This window comes from Polyodon spathula, chromosome 4 (genome assembly GCF_017654505.1).
Source record: "Polyodon spathula isolate WHYD16114869_AA chromosome 4, ASM1765450v1, whole genome shotgun sequence".
Taxonomy (NCBI): domain Eukaryota; kingdom Metazoa; phylum Chordata; class Actinopteri; order Acipenseriformes; family Polyodontidae; genus Polyodon; species Polyodon spathula.
The window spans coordinates 46,674,571-46,694,268 of record NC_054537.1 but is presented as its reverse complement, the minus strand read 5'-3'; the positions used below and the strand labels follow the sequence as shown (position 1 = coordinate 46,694,268).

Genomic DNA, 19,698 nt, shown 5'->3' with positions numbered 1-19,698 from the left:
TTGAACCGGGCACCTCCTGGTTAGAAGCGACTTTTTTAAACCACTGGACCATACTGACCCAGGCCAGTGAGGCACAATCATTTCCATTAGTAGGCTCATACTAGTACTGTATTTGGAATTAGAATTTTTTTTTCAGTATGGATTCAAGTAGAAAGTGACATTTTATGTTTTTGGTAAGAACTCAGAAAAGAAGTTCAATTGTTAAGGAAGTAAGCTTACCTTGTTAATCTGCCATTTGTTTTAATGGATGTATAACTGTTTCTTGCCACGGCATGACCAACTGCCATTTTCATTTTTAGCTTCCAGTAGAAAATAATTTTTTCATTGACCATTGTTGATTGTTACATTTTGAGTTGAATATTTTGTAATTGACCGCAATGTAATGGGAGAGTTCCAAAATGTAAAAAAGAAATGCAAGACGTATACATGCTATACATGTAGCATAAATAGCACCCCTTTTAATGCAAACAAATAAGATAATTAAAACTTCAAGTAATTTCTTTAATTGTACATTTTTGCTATTTGTTAAGTTTAACAAGCCATGTGTATCCAGACAGGATAAGTGTATTTTACCTGTCTGTTATGTATCCAGACAGGATACCTGTATTTTATGAAATCAGCAGTGTGTAGTGTAGGGACTGCATCCTCCTAACAGTGAGAGGAAAGCCACCAGTTTTCATTAAGGAATGCAGGGCTACAAAATATTTGAGCTTGATTTAATCCAGCCCCTGGTTAAAACGATGCTAATTCCAGCTTTACAGACAGGTAGAGAGAATGTAAATAAATGTAAAAATCTAACAACCTTATATTAATAAGTAACAGTTGCTACCAAATGCCAAGAAGTAGTGCACTGCCTTAAGAACTGAAACTTTGTTTCCCAATGTGTCTACACAACGAATGTAAGAAAAAAAAAAAACTTTCCCGATTAGCATGGGTGTATGTAACATGTTTTCAAGTCTAACCTGTGTTACGAGACCACCACAATTTATAATGTGTGAATATACACACTTCAAATAGAATGGAAGCATTTTAGTGCCGAAGATTAATATAACATCAGGAAACATATATTGGCTTTCTATTTTTATTATTAAATGGCGATCATAAGTAGTTATTTCTGACATGTATTAGTTAATTACCAAGTGTAGTGTTGCAAAGTTCTGTTACAGTATGTAAAGTGTGATTAGACAGTCAGATTTTCATGCCTATTTAAACAACCCCCCCCACCAGTACTCACATCATGAGTGCTCTGTGGACCCCCGAGGTTTGGACTTTGACTTATCTGGCCAGCCAGAGAATGTAACCCCTGGTCTAAAGCATTGGGAAAGATCTCCCAACATAAATTGCCATACAAGAAATCCTTTAACCAACTATATATGTAGCATACACTTGTGTTACAAGTATATTTAAAATCTACACTCCAATTGATTCACAACAACAAATACATTTTTTTGCTCATTAGAAAAAAAAAAAGAATGCATGTTTTTTTTTTTTTTGGCTAAACCCTACCATATGGGCTGTGGGTTATCCCATGCATAATATTAATCTGTCAACTTCTGAATGTGATGTTGTGTTTAATTGTGAACAAGTTGAAATGAGAACAATTTACTCTGAGGAAGTTTATTTTTGGCAAGGGGGAAACTTCACCACCTTATAACAGCGATGAGGTCATTAATTAGAACACCATTTCAAATAACTGTTTTTCTTGTCCCTATTAGTATGGTTTGAATAAACACAGGCCAATGGCCTACATAGTTCACCTTGCAGTTGCCATAGTGAATAAAAGGGTTTGCTTTTCTTCATCGTAATACATAATTCTTTCCCTAATGTAAATAAGCTAATGGAGGAACCATTCAGGGAACTCTAGGTTTTGACAGATGGTGATTTTTCTTATTTAAATACTATTTATAATATAATCAATAATGATAATAAGCCTAGTTTGCCATCACAACCTAACTATATTTTAATGTGTACCTCGGGGGAGTGCTTAAAATAGTATCATTGTTGTCATGAAAGATATAAACATCATTATAAATATTTTTTCAACAGTGCATTTGCTTCCAATATTATACAGAAACTTAATGAACTTTCCTTCTGGTATTTTCATATGTGCTATTTTTGTACTGAAATTATATTTCTAAAAAGTATTCAATATCTTGTAATTTTAATGTAATAGAGGGATGTGCTTTGGAATAGGTTATGCTTATAATTGAGCTTCTGATTTTTCCACTGGCTTGGATCAAGCTTCTGTTCTTTGCTCAGATTTGGCTGGGAACTTTGTGCAAAATCCTAAAATTCTTTAAAATAAGAAATAGGCTGTAGTGTCAGGTAATGGCGCTTAGTACTGTTAAATATCCCCAGATGAACAATGAGTTTTATACCACAGCAGTGGATATATCTAGAGTGGTATATATGTTTGTTAGCTCTTGAGTGGGATAACATGCTTACCAGGACTATTTTGAATGTGTCCTTGTCCTTGTTTGTGCTTCTGAAATTCAGGACAGAGCTGCACTTCGGTGTTTCAAGCAATACTACCACTAATACGTGTTTTAAAGCAACATTAAAATGCTGAAATAATTTCAAATGTCTATTGTTTTGATTTGTACTCAGATTTCCTCATGAACGAGCTTAGTCAAGAAATGCCAGTTAACTATTTGCTGCGTCTGACTTATCCAAACAGCCTGTATGTAGCACTTTCATTAATACCAGTAACGGCAGAAAACAACAGAGTTTAGTAAAAAAAATGCCAGTTACCGATCTAATTGCATCTGACTTATCGGAGCAGCCTGTAGGCCCTTCATTAAAACTGGTAAAGTTAGGAAACAGAGAGGGTATACATTGCCAGAATGTGCTCAAGGTTCTATCTAAAGACGGTTGCAAAGAGGCCATGAACAGTGATTGAAATTAATCCCAGTCGAACCTTAGTCTGGTGACAAAAAGTAAAGATCTGCCAAGTAAAATAATCCCTGAATTAGCTGATTTAATAATAAAAAATAAAAAAATGTACATGTTTTATTGCTATTTATTTTAAATATATACTTGTGATATAAACAGAATACTGAATGATCATTCATAATATATGGTTTTTATTCCCTTAGGAGTGTCCTGTCGGGCTCGTGATTTATTGGGACATCCTCCTGCAGTGAATAAAAACCGTATACCACAAACAACGATTCAGTATCTTCTATTTATACCATATGATGAACTTAACATTGAATTAAACTGTAGGGAAGTTTTTTTTTTTTTTTTTTATTTGGCTCTTGTGATACGTAAAATAAATTAAAACCATATTTAATTAATAAGGTTTCCAGGTCACCTTTTATTTGAAAGGGACAAATTGCTAGGTCAGGCATTGTGTGAGATAGGGGCAATGTAAGCCTCTCCCTTCAGCTCTGAGAGCTCACCTCAATTCTTACCTGTAATTCCTGAGCCTCATCTAAGTAGAGACTGACAACTCTTGGCATGGGGGTTTATTGGTACAGTACTTTTTGTGGCCAACTGAAGACTAACATAATACCACCAAAATCATTTAACTTTTTGCTTAGAGGATTCACATCAAGGCCTCTAATTATAAGGCTAGCTTTGTCAGCCCCATAACAGAACAGTCAGATGTTTCCCAGAAATATAATGTGACTTGCCCTTTGTCAGTGCTGGTTTATTTTGTATTGGCAGATTACTAAGTAATGTTCAAGTACTTCAGGTCCAAGAGAGCTTACCAAAATTGTATATCAAAGTTATGAAATCACCTGATAAAGCATCTTGTGCTTCAAAGAATGTACTGAGGCCCCCTTTCACGTATGCCAGGCTCCCTTCGTTTTTCTTGTTGGCTTGCTTCCTCAGGTTATTAGCTGCTGTTTTAAGCTGATCAAAGCTGGGGTTGAAAAAAAGAGACTATTTAGAACATTTTCTTCAGTGTGAGATGAAAGACATGAACAGATATTTTGGTTCAAGGTGATGAATAGCATCTGCCATTTTGGTACCTTAATAGCAGGAAACTGACCATTTGCTAGCAAGCTCAGCAACTGAATTCAGCCCAGTATCACAGAAAGGCTGTATATCAAAGATCATTTATCAAACCTGAATGGGGCTAGTCAACTTGTCATCCTTCTCCCATTGCAAACAGCATATGTTTATTATTGCTACCAAATGTATTAAACACCTTTAGACTGAGAAAAAAAGGATGTAGGTATAAAAGATGTACCATCTGTGTTTCAAAAATGTCTAAAATAAATGGGACTGTCCTGTTCAACTTAAGTCTGGTTTAGTAATCTGAAATCAAAGGTTCCTGCACTGGATTATGTACCATAAGTACTGCTTAGATGAGTTTGATACCATAAAACATAGGTCTATATTTTTGCGTTGAATTGATATTGTAGTTGCTCTGATGCCTGTACATGTCTAATAAATGTACTGTAAACCATTCTGTAAACCAGGAGCTGCCCAAATGGTGCACACAGCAACATTACGATTTTCCAAGATATTTTTTGAAATGGGTCACATCCAGCCCAGTTTGTGTTTCAAGAAAGTTTAAGCACACGTGATGGAGAAAAGGATTCCAGGGTTGGTCTCGGCTGATGAAAAAGAAGACTGTGTAACCCACAGGATGAGAATTTGTCTCAAGGTGACATTTGACCTAATTTTTCTCTTTTAGGGAAGACCTAGACAAATAATGATGTTAATATCGTTTAAAAGCTTGTTTCAAGGGCTTTGATGAAAAACTACAAATAAACTGATGAGTCGATCAACGCTTCTCAGTCCACTTAGACTTGAATGACAAACACTATAAAAAGAAACAACTATGAATTTGTTTACATTTATAAACATATACTGATGCACAATAAAAACGCAACAGTCTTACCGTTTTACATCAGTAGCTCATTGGGCACATACATAATGTTATTAACATTTTAAATAGTGAGCAGATAAGTTTGTTGATTGTTTGCGTAGATTGTTCCTTGGGATACAGAGCTCAAGTCAAGTGATTTCATAAAAACGCCAGGTGCTGAGCGTTTGGTATTTCAGTTGAGTTAAAATTGCCAAAATGAGTTGATTAATAATCTGTATAAACAGCCATTAAAAAAACCAAAACATGATTTTAATTAATGCAATAACAGCGAAAGATATGAACACGCCCTGCTTGAGTAAGGAAGATCGCCTGATAGCTATCGGCATGATTGAAGTCGGCCTGTTTGTGAGAGAAGTTACCAAGAGAATGAGATGTTCTGCTTCAAAAATCAACACAATAGTCTAGAGAAACCAGGAAACTAGCTCTGTGAGGGACAGGCCACGTCCCAGAAGGCTCATCACACCGGCCCAGGACTGTCACATCTGACTGATCCATCTGCAGTGGCTACAGCAAGAGAAATTCCAGGAAGAAATAACCCGTGCATCAGCAGAATGACTGTAGCTCTCTGTCTGCACGAAAAGGATTTGCATGCTCGGAGGCCGTTCAGGTGTAACATGTTGACAGCTGAGAGATGAAATCACCATCTTCTGTGGGCCAGAGATCATCTGAGGTGGCGGCAGAGAGAGTGGTGGAGTGTTTTATTCACTGATGAAGGCCATTTTGCCCTTGACAGACCTGACGGAAGAGAATATGTGTGGAGACTTTGTGATGAGCATTATGCTGACTGTTGCATTACTCAAACCAATTGGTGGTGCTGTGGAAGTGTGCTGATATGGGGAGGACTCTCCTTCAACACAAGAACTCCATTGGTGCAGATTGAGGGCAACCTTACTACTCAGTGATACACTGACGAAGTCCTTGAGGAAACAGTTTTTTTGGATTGGCTTGCAGGAACAGAAGTGTCAATTTTACAAAGGGACAATGCAAGACCACACAGTGCTAGGATTACAATTGCACAACTTCAAGTGATACCAAATTGTCAGTGCCATCCACAGGAGACAACTGCAACCAGCCAACTTTTTCCAGCTGGCTGCACATGCACAAAAAGATTGGTGGAACATCCCACAGCAGTCTATCCAGAGGCTGATCAGGTCTATGCATCAACGCTGCCAGTACAGTATTAATGCTCAGGGAGGCCATAACTGATACTAACTTTGTAATGTTTTCATTTTGACAGTGTGTCATATTTCATACTGAAAACTTATGATTCTTTGATCTGTATTTTTGTTCATATTAATCTGTGACTATGTTTGATATCTATGTTTAAAATATTTGATTAACTCCATTAGACCGTGTTGCGTTTCTTTTGTGCATCAGTATATATAAACAAAACACATGATTGCTTTAAAGGGTAACTACTGTGCAGGAAATCGGATTATAGCTATTAAAATGTAAAGATAAAAATCCAAAAGCAACAGGTACCAAAAAACACTAAATTAATTGAAATGGTGTACATCATGCCTACAAAGTAATTTAACAAAAAGCAAAGTCGTCTTCCAAAAACATGGGCCGTTCAGCCCATTTCTATCGCTTCTAAAGCAACCCTTCATTCAACGTCTGTCAACTGCCAATAAAATAGTTTTTTTTTTGTAGTCAGGCAATAATTTTAACTGCCGTTTCCTGTTACCTGGAGGACAAATCCAAAGTTCTTATTATTTATTTATACTTGTCATGATGTTCTGTCAAGAAAGTAATTTTGGGCCCACACAGAGCTTCCTCCAAGGAAAAAACATAGATACGTTAACCAAAACATTCGAGCTACAAATATGCATGGTTCCTGTTATCTGGGTTAAATAAAGTGTGGGAAATTGAAAGAAGTGCTCTGCCCTCACAAAAACAAGACGGGTGGTATTAATGTGACAGAGTTAAGTAGACCTGGCTGAAGCCCTGTTAGATTCTGTTTAAAAGCTAAGCAGTCAAGAAAATAACAATAAAAAAAAGTTATTTGTTACATCAGTTATGAGGTTGATATTAATATAATTGCTTTCATCTAATTTTATTCTAATAATTAACTTTGACAGCAAAGCACAAGAGTTTTGGAGAAGATTAAATGCATTTTTGGAATTACACTATACATAATTAATGAATGGATAAGGTTAAGCAACTAGCTTATGAATTATATTTTGTGTATAGGATCAGGCATTAAAAGTACCCCAATACTACTGTACTTCTTACTCAATGCCCCATAATCTGTAAAATGGGAAGTCCTTAAAAACAAGACTTCAGCATTAGTTTCTCAGTGTGAAAAACCATTAACTTTGCACACTTTAGTGTTTATTCTGAATATGTCTCCAGGATATTCAGCAATCCATTCACAAATCCATACTAACCTTGTAGCGGAATGATTCTCAATAAGGTACCACGTGGCTGAGAAGTTTTCACTGGTAAAGTCTCCGCTCATGCTTTTAAACAGCCCTTCAAGATCCTTCTGGGGGACTTTGCCTCTGTAAAACAACAGTTTAAATATTGTTTAAAAAAGGTTTTTGCACAAATATGTACAAGCTTAACATTAACAAATTTACCAGTTTACAGTGAGGTCCCTGTATCATACAACATTTCAATACTTGTAAGAGACAAGAACATCAACTTAATGATTCATTGGAGTCTATTTTAATTATGAAGGCAGTAGCTGACCTAAATACAGCTGTCCTATAACCCTATATTAATCCTGCTAGTGTTTTCCTTGGTAGTGACTTAGTTGGCCTGTTATCATAAATAAATACAGAAAGATGTAAAAATAGACTTTGAGACTTGATTTGTGTATGTTAATGAGCAAGAAGAGAACATTTATGTTTTATGTGGAGAGGTAAAGTATTCCATATTCATGCTTTGAGCTGAAAATAGTTATAGATCTGCCTACATGAACTTGAGCCTTGAAGATGGTTAGAATATGATTTAGTATTTAGACTGACTGAAGTTTTGGTCTGTTAATACATTTTACTTTAAAAATGACTGCTCCTCCAGGCAATCCTAGGACACCACATGCAATAAACCACTCAATACGCTATGTATTATTTTAATACTGTGCCTAGACATTACAATCGACATATAGAGTTTCACATTGAGACCTTTTTTTGTGATTCATAGATACATATTTTAAACTATGTAGCCCTGGAGACGCCTCAGTGTACAAATAAGTGAGCACTTAATTTATTATCATGACCCCTGCTTCCCAGTGATCTCTCAAACCAAAACATACACATAAACAAACCAAAAAAAAAAAAAAAATACGCACTCGCCTCTGACTGACTTAGCATGTTCTGGTAAATGCAGATACACTACATGCAGTAACTGGAGAGAATCCAACAGACACTCATGGGCTATGACACTGTCTTTAGACACTAGACAATTTATTGCTAAAGTACAACTCTGGCATATTTCTTTTTAAAGACAGGCACTATCTCAAAAAGCTTTTTGCTTTCTTGGCTTGCTTTAGAAATTTTGATTGACTGGTAAGAGAGAAAATTCACAGGTTATTTACAGGCCGGTCTAGCCATTCAAAGAAAAATAAAACATAACACAGTTTACGACTCAAAACATATATTGTTGCTGAAAACAACAAGGAAATGATCAGGTAAACAATCAACCCACATATTGTAACAAGTAGTAACGTATAGAATGTAGCAAGCTATTTTTTCCTTTGTAAATATGTTTGAACTAACCAATGTGAGTCTGCCCAGCCATGTGTGCAGACTTTTATGACCTGCCTCTGACCAATTACTGTCTCAAGGCTGTATCCCAGCACGGCTGGATTACCCAATTTGGGATAATTCTACTAGGAGCCAATAAATCACTGCCTCCAATAAAATAATGATAGATTACATCTTGTCAACAAAGAAAACATAAAAAATATGCAAATTGTGTAACAAATGCAAGATGGCACGAGTTTAAAAGTGCCAAGCAACATTACTTAGCCTCATCCTTCATGGTTAATTGTTACACTAAATTGGATGATTCATGGACTAAGTATTATTACAATTTTCAGGAACCCTATGCATTAACTCCAATTTGTATGGTTAGAGGAAAGATCTCCAATTTCTGCATGGTACTTCAGAAGTCAGAGTAACTGTGTATGTTATGATACTATTTATTTCAGGTATGTAAAAATAAATAAATAAATAAAATAGATTTCTAGTATCTGTTTAGGAACAAACAATGACTCTGTGAATTTTAGATTTTAAACAATTAATTTAAAAGCTCATGAAATGTATTAATAAGGCTACATAGTGCATATCAAGCTCAAAACAGCTATAACAGCCCTAAACAGACATTGTCATTTTTGTAGGATTTTTTAAACCACAAGAACCACCAAATATTGAATTTATTTTTGAGCCACTGGAGGGCAGTGTATGACAAGCCTGCCTGCACATGAACATGTGAAGCACTGCAGTATTTGTGAGGAGATCTGCAGTGTGAGAAAGGTGGTCAGACTGTTCAATAGAAGATGGCCGATACAGTATTTACATATTAAGCTTCTGCCTACTCTCTCTTTTTTTGTGTAATCTGTGCAGTACACAATCCACACACTGAACTTACTCCCAAGCCGTCTCAATATTTGTACCAGACTGTGATTCTGAACATCAGTTTTCATAATTATAGAACAATAGTTTAACAATGATCCATATATATTTTAGAAGTGACTAAATGCATAAGACAATTAACTACATTTCACACTTATAGCCTAGAAATACATGTGAACACATTAGTTAAATATCAGACTAGTGTACTTACAGTATCACAAATATATAAATAGTGTACAATATAATTGTACATTGCAAGATGCTAGCAGCAGCCTCAGTTTAATTAAAATAAATGCCTGCATTTGGCAGTATTTTTTTAAAAAACACATGTTTTATATATATATATATATATATATATATATATATATATTATATATATATATATATATATAGTATATATCTATATATATGGAATATATAGTATAGATTGTGATACCTTTACTAAACTACCAAAAAGATTCTGAAGGAACATACACAGTGTCGTGAACAAAACAAACCTGGGGACCATGGTATGATAATTTCAATACTAATTCTGGCAAAATTTCCATCTTACTTGGTGCTCTGGTAATCACCAGTACCAATATTTACCAGCATATATCCCAGTCAATATTACATTCTTCAATTCCAAAAATATGTACTGTGTTTGGGGGGAAAAATGCTTTCAGTTATTCTGGCTCTTGGTCATGGAACAACCTTCAAAAACACTCAAAACTATCTGATTATGTCTTTAAGAGATTTTAAAAATCAGATTGCAAATTTTATTTCTGATAAATGTACTTGTTTGAAGAAATTTTAAAGTTGCAAATAATCCAATGAAATGTACTGATTAATTACTTTTTAATGGTATTATTATTTTTGAAATGTTCTTGTTAATCTGTGTAGTTCCATGTGTGATTGTTTCGTTATTGCTGCCTTCTTGGCCAGGTCTCTCTTGAAAAAGAGATTTTGAATCTCAATGTGACTTCCTGGTTAAATAAATAGAAAAACAAAAAACACAATTTTTTGCAATCTGTATTCGGATACGACTCCCATGCTTTTTTTACCCTTATGATTTTGCTGCATTGTGAGGTGGTTGAAAACAGTTGCAGACAGAATGAGGCCTTTGGAAATAAACAGGACTTTGTTGAGAGATGTACTGTTTTCCCATTTAATTAACAGCAAGATATTTAAGTTAATAGAAACATTCGAAGTCAGGGAGCCAATAAAACATCAGTTGTTAATCTCACCATGCTAAAAAAGACGTGGCGTGAACTAGGGACTTATAAAACAGTTTACATTAAACCTAACTCATTCTGTGGAATTAAGACTGGAGGCTGTAGAACACCAGACATTTTATATTAATTATCGTAGGGGAACATTGTAATCTAAAATACGTTTATTTTTAAACCATCGTTTGGGCTTTTTTCAATTTCTGTCTAAAAGTCAGAAATTACATAGCAGTGATAGTATTATTTACAGCCATTGGTAAGTATTTTATGTAAACAAGTGGATTATTTCTTAAGTAAACGTCTCTTTTCCCCCATGCCCTTGCATGTATAAATAAATACAAGACCCGAACAGGGACTCATACATTGGTTGTATGTGGTCACTGTAGACATTTAATCTACTTTTCACAATTCTACATATGCTTTGGACTACCTAGTAAATTTAAGTTAAAAAAATAGAAGAAATGAATCATAAGACAAACCATTATATATTATTTAGTTCATCACCTAAATTATACATATTCTTTTTAGCAATGACAAAAAAAATAGTTGCCTGTAAAAGAATCTGACAGTATGATATACACTACCATTAACAGATGCAGTTAAAGTTTAGGGTCCAGTTTTAAATCCGTATATATATATATATATATATATATATATATATATATATATATATATATATATATATATATATATATAGAATGCTGTTCAATTGATGAACACTGGCAGATTTAAATGTTAAATGATAAATTTAAAACATTAAAGTAAGAACCTTGTCATACTTTTACAAACAAACAAACTGATAAAGTAACTAAACATGCTTGGGCCCTTTATATATAGACAGTTCATCTATTCAAAAAAGTGCAGGAACTATAATACACAATTCAGTCTTGTCTTTGGTCGTGCTAGGATAGTATGAAAAAAGCACATTTATAAATTAGAGAATAATGTCAAACTTACAAGAGGACACTGATGAAGGCACTAGTAAAAACATCTGTCCATAGTTTCTTATCAGTGTTTTAGTTTATCATTTTTTAACAAATCTTTTTGAATTTATGGGTGGTGTTCCAATAACTTTTCAGTGCTCTTGAAGGGTCTGCTATATTTTTTTCATTTAAAAGAGCTCTGCACTCAGTATTGCTCCACATCAGTTCAGAGCAGCCAAGAAATCAGGAAGTTATACTGTCAAGGGCTACTTGTGTATCCTCTGAACGCTGCCGAAACCAAGTGTGGTGAACCTCTACTTTTCCATTGACACTTAGGAGTTCTTATTTACCATTTCGAAAGAAACCCCATTCAAAGAAAAATCAAGCTTTGTATTTTTAGGAATTGTTCCCTACAATTCCATTTATTAATTTACATAACTGGCAGAAAATATATACTTTATTTCTGCAAATTATCCATTCCAACAACAACAAATCAAATTACACCAACTTACACACACTAAAAAAACAAAGTCTCTTTAATTCTGCTTTGTCCTTTTTACTGATATCCTCAAAGGCATAACACCTGTGGAATTACACTACCTTATTTTAGCACACAATTTGGAATGCCCCAATTGCTTTCTTATCAGCACAGTGCTTGTTGATCTGCATTCAAAACACACTGCTTGCAATATACCCCTTTAAATGGAACAAATAAATTGGGATTTAAAAATATTAGACATTAACCAAAATCTGTATTTACAACCAACTGTGTAATACTGACCATTTGCACTCGGCATAAAAATAGGAGTATTATATTGGATTGTTCCTTGCAGTTGTTTGAAAACTGGGCTGCACTCCATATAAATTTAAGAACCTGTGTGTGTCAACTGTAGAGAACATTTCCACAAACATCTGTATTGCAATTACTGCTGCGGACTCATCTAATTTTGAGGGTGTTTCCACCACTTGAATTAAGTAATTCACAAGAAATCTGAAGTATCCTATTACAAACACTCATTGGCTAGGTTACTGTAACTCCAAAACTGTTTCAATAAATCAGTTTCAAATGGTGAACTAGGCAACAGACCAGTCTGCTGTTATGTGGTAGGCCAGTTTGGGGGTGGGTGGTGGGTGTACTTCTGTGAATTTTTACAATTTAACATTAAGTAGACACTTTTCTTTCACTTTTTTTTCCACCTCTGTTAAATTCATTGGCTGAGCAGATATGCTGGAAGAAGAAGAAACTGCCCATTGAATCCACAAACTACTATAGGCAAATACAAAATAAACTATAGAAATAAAGGAAATGAACATTTACAAACACACTACTATCAACAAATTAAGGGATAGTCACAGATATGTATATTGACTTTTTTTTTTTAGACTTTACATTTGGTACTTGTGAAGGTTTTACAATATAAAAGTTATGAAGTTTTCCAGTTAGCATGCCTCAAGACTGACCTGGTGGAAACATTCACTGGCCTCACTTTCACAGCTCAATACTGATTCATGTGCCCAGTGTCAATTCAACCAAATAATGCATTAATAACCCACTGTGCCTGTAGATGTTCCTAACTTTAAAAGCAAGAACACCATCTCAAAGGTGGTCAGCAGGGAATATTTCATTTGTAGCTAAAAAAATAATAATAATAAAAAAATCAACCCAATCTGTAAGTCTAACACATTTCAGAACACAATGCAATTTGCTCTTGTTTACATAACTAACTGACAGTCATGACACTATGCAGAAAAAAAAATGATCCCAATTAATCCACTGCACATGGGCTCTGCTGCCTGCAGTTTCCCTTCAGGCTCTTTGGACAGAGAAGGACCCTAGTACTGAGCAGCCAATTTGGTGCCATCTCATCATTATATCCCAGCACTCTCCACTTGCCTTTAATTTTACCTAATCCTGACCTGCTGGAAGCAATCAAACTGTGGTATGTTGCAGTATGAACCACAGAGATGCCAAGATCCAAGTTCATTGGGTACCCACTTGTCAATGTCAATTCCGAGGGGGTTGGTCGGCCTCAGGGACAAGGGAGAAATCCCCTTGTTTCTGTCAGTACGCATGTCATAGTAGTTCATCTCATCAACCCACACTGCAGACTGGTCAAGAATGCCTACAAAAAAAATGAATATAAAAACAGGAAACAGGATTTTTTAATATAGTTATAATAGTATAGTAAAACCTGGGCGCACACTGTTTTTAGAGAACATGCAGTTAATTCATAAGCCCATGTACCTGTCTCTGAGTATATGCGCCATTAATATGACAACATTGAGGCATTGTAAATGGATTTTTGCTAGATTTTTTCATTATTTTTGTCCGTTTTCTAAATTTGCTTGCATATGAGCACACTATCATTATGCACAAGGGATGGGTAATAAGAAATGTAGTTAAATATCTACTTTCTTGAATTATATTTAAGGCTTGTTTAGTTTTTTAAAAATGTTATTTTTCGGTGCTTTTAGAGTTTTACAGGGTTTTTTTGTTTTTTTTTTTCCGGGCTTTGACTTTTTATATACTGTATGAAATTGTTTTCGGTTACTTTCCAAAATTCTTGGGCATTTTTTTTGTGTCACTATATGTATGAACTCGACAGTATTTGCACACTTCAATTGTACCTTCTTTCCTTTGCTGTCTTCCACAACGAAATCCCTATGGTAACGGCCATATTCTTCTGGGTGTTTCTGTGTGTTTAGGCATTTTTTCTGTTTAAATTTCACAAGCTTGTAAATACTCCCTATGGAACTGTAATATAACTTAAAATCTTGCAAGCAAGAACAATCCTCCTCTTCTAGTAATTGTAATCTCATTTTGCACGAGTGTTACAATCCTCCAATAGACATGTAGGAATGTGCTGCCACTCAGCAGTTGGGGTGGGTTTAAAGTATTCAGAACGAATCAATGTGAGATACAAATCGGGAAAGCGAGACATTGCCCAACTGCTTTGTATTTTATTTTCATTTTTCACCAGGGAAAGCGGTCAAGTCAATGAATTGAGTAACTGTTTCCAGTGTTTTTCCGGTGTTTATTGGATATGCACCTATTTCTTTTTTGTTGTTGTTTGTATTGGGTTGGGTTTTATCAGTTTTTATCAGTTAAAACTGAAAACCAGAAGCCCTAATTATATTTCAAGTTAAAAAATAAATAAATAAAAATAATGTGTATTTGGCAACCCTTAAATCCCCACGTGTTACTTAATAATTTGACCTGTTTGAACTTTATTAACTTAAACAAAATGTGTATTCTTCACTGCTTGCTTTTTGTGCTGCACCTGAAATGTTCATTATGAGACTGGCACTGCCGCAGCTGCATGGCCCCCTGCAGTCCCTGAAAGGCACGCTTTTCACTCTCTCTCAGCAGACAGTCACTCACCACAACAGAGTAGCCCACTGCTGTGTACTTTCAAAAGCCAGAAAACACACCGCACCTCTCCAGCCAACTGGCAGGGATCAAACTGGCGCCCACCTCAACACAATATATCTGTGTGTATGCGGATACTTCCCTACTGTATAGAATGAAAAGCATATTAAACTGTAAAGATCTGTAATACTCAGTATAGTGGTTTCCTCAAGCATTGGTATCTCTAATATTCTAACACAAGGGTGGAAGCATCAATGCTCTTGGCAAAGACTCTCTTCAAGAACTGAGTAGTTAAAACTAGTAAGTTGAGAAGAAGTGAGACTTGTGCAGAAAGCTTGAAAATGCTAGTCTACAACCTATGATAAATCCAAGGGAGACCACATTTTATTAAGATACTTTACTAGATGCATTTATTATTATTATTATTATTATTTATATGTTAAAATCACTAGCAGTTATACTGTACACTACACTCTGGTATGTGGTGTATATATAAATGAAGATATAATTTTACCTATCTTCTCAGGCTTCAGTAGTTTAAAGGAGACAGTAGAAGTGCCATCTCCCCCTGACTTGGTGGTGACAATAATTTCTCCCTTGTCATTTTTTGCCGGCCCCACTCGACACACTATCTTGCTGGCAGACATCCATTCTGCAGTCAGCAGGCAGTTGTGTCCACAAATTGATAAACCTGATAAAAGAAATAGGAAAAATGATTTAAGAAATACAGATTTCAACATCTTGCCCAAAATACCTCGAGTGGCTAGCTTGAGAGTTGAATTAGTTAAAATGTACCTGGCTTTTATTTCCTACCCAGGCAATTTTATTCTGCATAGCATTCTGCTCAAGTAAAACAAGCACTCTCAACAACAAACTCATAATGAAGTGATACCCACGAGAGACTGCAGATTACTCTGGCATGGAGACCTACAACCCTTTGTTCGCAGCACAGTCAGTATATCTATGTCAAATACAGAGAGGGAGCCTAGTAGTAAAGCAGCCTGACCCCTGCACTAACAGCAGACTACAGACTGGGATTTCTAGTCTTTTACCTTCACAAGTAGATTAACTAAAAATAAGTGAAGCCAAGTGATTAGAGGGTAAGACTCAGAACCGGGTGATCTTGATTTCTCAAACACAGAATTATCAATTAGAAAAGGAAAGTTATTACAGCTCAGAGGCTGTTGAACTCAGTTCTTAAAAGTACAGACAAATGCATATTCCAACTGTTTAAAATGACTATTGTTTTGTTAAATTCATGAAGTCTGGTTTTTTTTTTTTTTTTTTTTTTTTTTTTTTTTTTTTTTTTTTTTTTTTTTTAAAACCACCCCCCCCCCCCCCCCCCCCCCCAAGAATTTGAAAAACGCACACGTTCAGTGACATGTTTCCAACATATGAAAGAACTCAAGGTTTTTTAGATTACCCAATAGACAGCAGACTTGCTGCTTTCACCACATACCAGCCTGCCCCTTCTGTTGCCACATCAGTCTTAAAATAATGTTGTTATGACTCTTAATGCACTTTTGGTTACAAGTGAAACAATATTTTCAATAAAAGTGATATTATGTGTGAGGGGTGGAGTAAATTAGCAAACTCTACAAGTCTAATCAGAGAAGGCTTTTTCATTAATACTCTGTGGGCTAAATAAACTATGTGCCAAATATAATATCTACCAGTGCAAATACATAGCCTTGGATGACCTCTTAAACACTTACCTTCCAAGGGTTTTATAAACAGTCCTTTTGTTTAAATTAGTAAAAACTTTCTTTTAAGAGGTTTAAAAAAATGCTCAGTATAAAATATTAGTGGGTGGCTAGGCAATGTTGTAACACACACAGTCAAGCATGTGATGTATTGATGCAGAATACAATCTCTTATGTGTACCTTTAAGCTGCACGTCAGTGATAGTGATAATAGACTTTGGGCCTTATTTATCAAAGGGCACTAAATGCAGCTGTAATGTGCACATTAAGTAGTGAGCCTAACATGCACATTTACAGTCCCGTTTACTAACGGAGAATGCATTAATTTACGTGCACACTATTTGGCTAATAGCATGCACAAAACATGTATTGTGAGCGATAATTTAACCTGCACGATAATGTCCAAGATGGTTGGAGATATAAAAAGCTCCAACAGTCCAGGCTATCTTTTGGTCAGTGGCTTACTGTGAAAGGTGGCTTACATTGACCAACTAGTTTTGTTGTTAGTGAATACAAATGTTTACCTCAATGTACCATGTGTGGTTTGGTAGCCAGTTGTTCAGTATGCCAGCGGCACCGTAATGCCCAAACTACCTGCCGACTTATAGACCAAAAAAGAATCTCTTCATTGTACGAAATCTTAAAATATTTCTCATACAGTAAACTAATCATAAATCTAAATACATATGCTGGCTTAATTTTACTGGAGAAATGTGGGCAAAGTACACTGCCTTGCTCAAGGGTACAGCAGCAGTGTCCCATCGGGGATTGTTATTGTGCATTTGTTTTTAATATGTAATGCTGTTTATTGTGTGCCCTGTCTGAGGCTGTCCAGCTTCGGCACCGCACCCTGAGAGGGTTGGCTAGCAATAGTAGGCTAGCGCTGCCCCCTTCATTAACGTTGTTTTGGGCCGAGTGCTTTACTATATTTTTTATTTGGGTACGTACCTGTTAAACTAGGAAGCTGGGTGATTTCGTATGGTTTCACGGACCGTGATTATCACTAATCTTGGACTACCTAATGTTAATGTAGGTAAACTAGTATGTAGTGCTAAAAATGGCATCGAGTAAATTAATGCATAATGCTCTTATTACTAACAACTACTACTAACGTGTTAGATAGAATATTGTGCTCATTATTATTTTTATTTTTTTTTTTAAGTATGATTATGATTGTGTATTACTATAATTTATACTGTAAGTCTATGTTTAACATTAATAAAATGTTCACTAAAGATGGTTTTTGAGTCTGGTGAACTCCATTTAGACCATTCATGCTGCCTATGTATAGCAGAAAGCCGCTTTTCCCTTCTATCTGGGCTTAAACGCCTCTTCAGAAGTTCAAAAAATGACAGTCGTTTGTCTTTCATGTAGTTGTGGTTGTGGCACCCAACAACCACACAACTCCTCGGCATTGTATTAAAAATAGGTGGTAACAACTCCAATTAATAAAGGCAACAGCGCGTATTGGTTTGTTTTCAGAGGCTCTGAGGTTGCTATGCGGTTACTATGTGCGTATGCACCAAGTTGCCCAGATGTCCATGCAAACCTTCATATAGCGGTATTAAGAAAAGTATTCTTAATTTACACAGAGCAAGTACCTTGTACACAAAAAAATGGTACTGGAATCAGAAACTGTGTTTACTACTATTATGTCATAAAATGTATTACGCAAAAGTAATATAATTGATAATATCTGATACAGCCAATGTGTTGTTGCTAATTGTGCCTTGTTTGGCTACTTCAGTGTGCTTATTCAAAAGTTGCTGTGATGAGCTACGGATATCAACTTGTTTTATTTTTTACAACTTGTCATTAAAACAACAGAGTAGTTGCTATTGCCACTGATTGCAAACATTATTCAACAGACTTTTTTTTTTAAAATACTAAATTTAAAATAGACTAAACACGCATACCACATTGACAGATAGCATTCATAGGTTGCGTACAACGAGAACAGAGATTTTCTTTAATAAACCAGAAAAGGGTAAATTACACAAGCAAATGCATGCTGTACTGTATTTACGTTTTTTGATTTGGAACGGTGATTAAACAGTTTGAATACTGTATATTCGGGCCGGCTTTACAGTGGATTAAGGCAAGCTTGTTAAGCAATCAGGTTACAGGAACTTTCATATCCATATTCTATACAGTAAGATATAATACCATGTTCTGCTACCATAAAATGCTAAATTGAAATCCAAGGTGTTTTGGGTGTCATCTGAAGTGACTATTAATTCATTATTAAATGCATGTTGCTTAATAAAAACTACAATGTAGATTTAATCAATGGGGGAAAACTGAAGTCACTGAAATATTTTAACTAAGAGTATTTACATTTTAAAATCTAGAAGCCAAATGCCCCTAAGGATTTTGGCCAACTTTGAGCCCTGAAATACAGTGTGACTAAAGCTCATCTCATTATTCAGAGCGAGGTGCTTCATTTAAACACATTATCATCCATTACCATACAAATCACACATTCATTGTGATTTTCCACAGTGTGGCACAATAAAATCAGTCTGTGCCATAATATGCCCGCTATTTCGCGCAATAATGAACACAATTCCAATTGTAAATACGGAAATCATGAACGTACACACTGATTGCAATTACAGTGTGCCTTAATGTTTAGCACCCTTTCGTAAATTAGTCCTTTTAAGAGTACAAGAAATAAATCCACATGCTTGTCACGTAAAATAAATAAATAAATAAGCAGTTTGTTTCCTTGTGGTCTAAAAAATATTAATAATGGTGTAAAATCAAGACAGAATATTTGCACTGTAAAAATAATAAAAAAAAAAATACATATTTTTGTTGTATAAAAGATATGGGTCCAATTAAATAATTATTTTAAAATTGCTAAAAATCGACTAAAATTGTTGAGTAAAAAGCACTGATTAATCGTGGTCACTATCCTGATAAGAGGGCACTACCATAGGATAGCTGACTGTGTTGGAATGGTAAGAGTCCAATCCATACTGTAGATGAGGGTGTGACCATTCAGATAAAGGCAACTATCATGCCAAAGTTAATCTTCTTTGATAAGAAACTCGTAAAACAAATACTGA

At 35.3% G+C, this 19,698-nt stretch overlaps 1 protein-coding gene across 2 annotated transcripts in view; it reads right to left on the bottom strand.

Moving 5' to 3' along the window:
* The window catches only part of exoc2 (exocyst complex component 2), a 145,791-nt gene that overhangs the window by 89,139 nt on the left and 36,954 nt on the right, over window positions 1-19,698 (bottom strand). For both annotated transcript variants that reach the window (XM_041248010.1, XM_041248009.1), the window contains exons 3-6: window positions 15,439-15,615; window positions 13,551-13,677; window positions 7,234-7,347; window positions 3,744-3,868 (exon numbers count right to left, since the gene is read on the bottom strand). In XM_041248010.1, coding sequence (XP_041103944.1) covers window positions 3,744-3,868; window positions 7,234-7,347; window positions 13,551-13,677; window positions 15,439-15,615 — 543 coding nt within the window. The remainder of the gene's footprint in view (window positions 1-3,743; window positions 3,869-7,233; window positions 7,348-13,550; window positions 13,678-15,438; window positions 15,616-19,698) is intronic.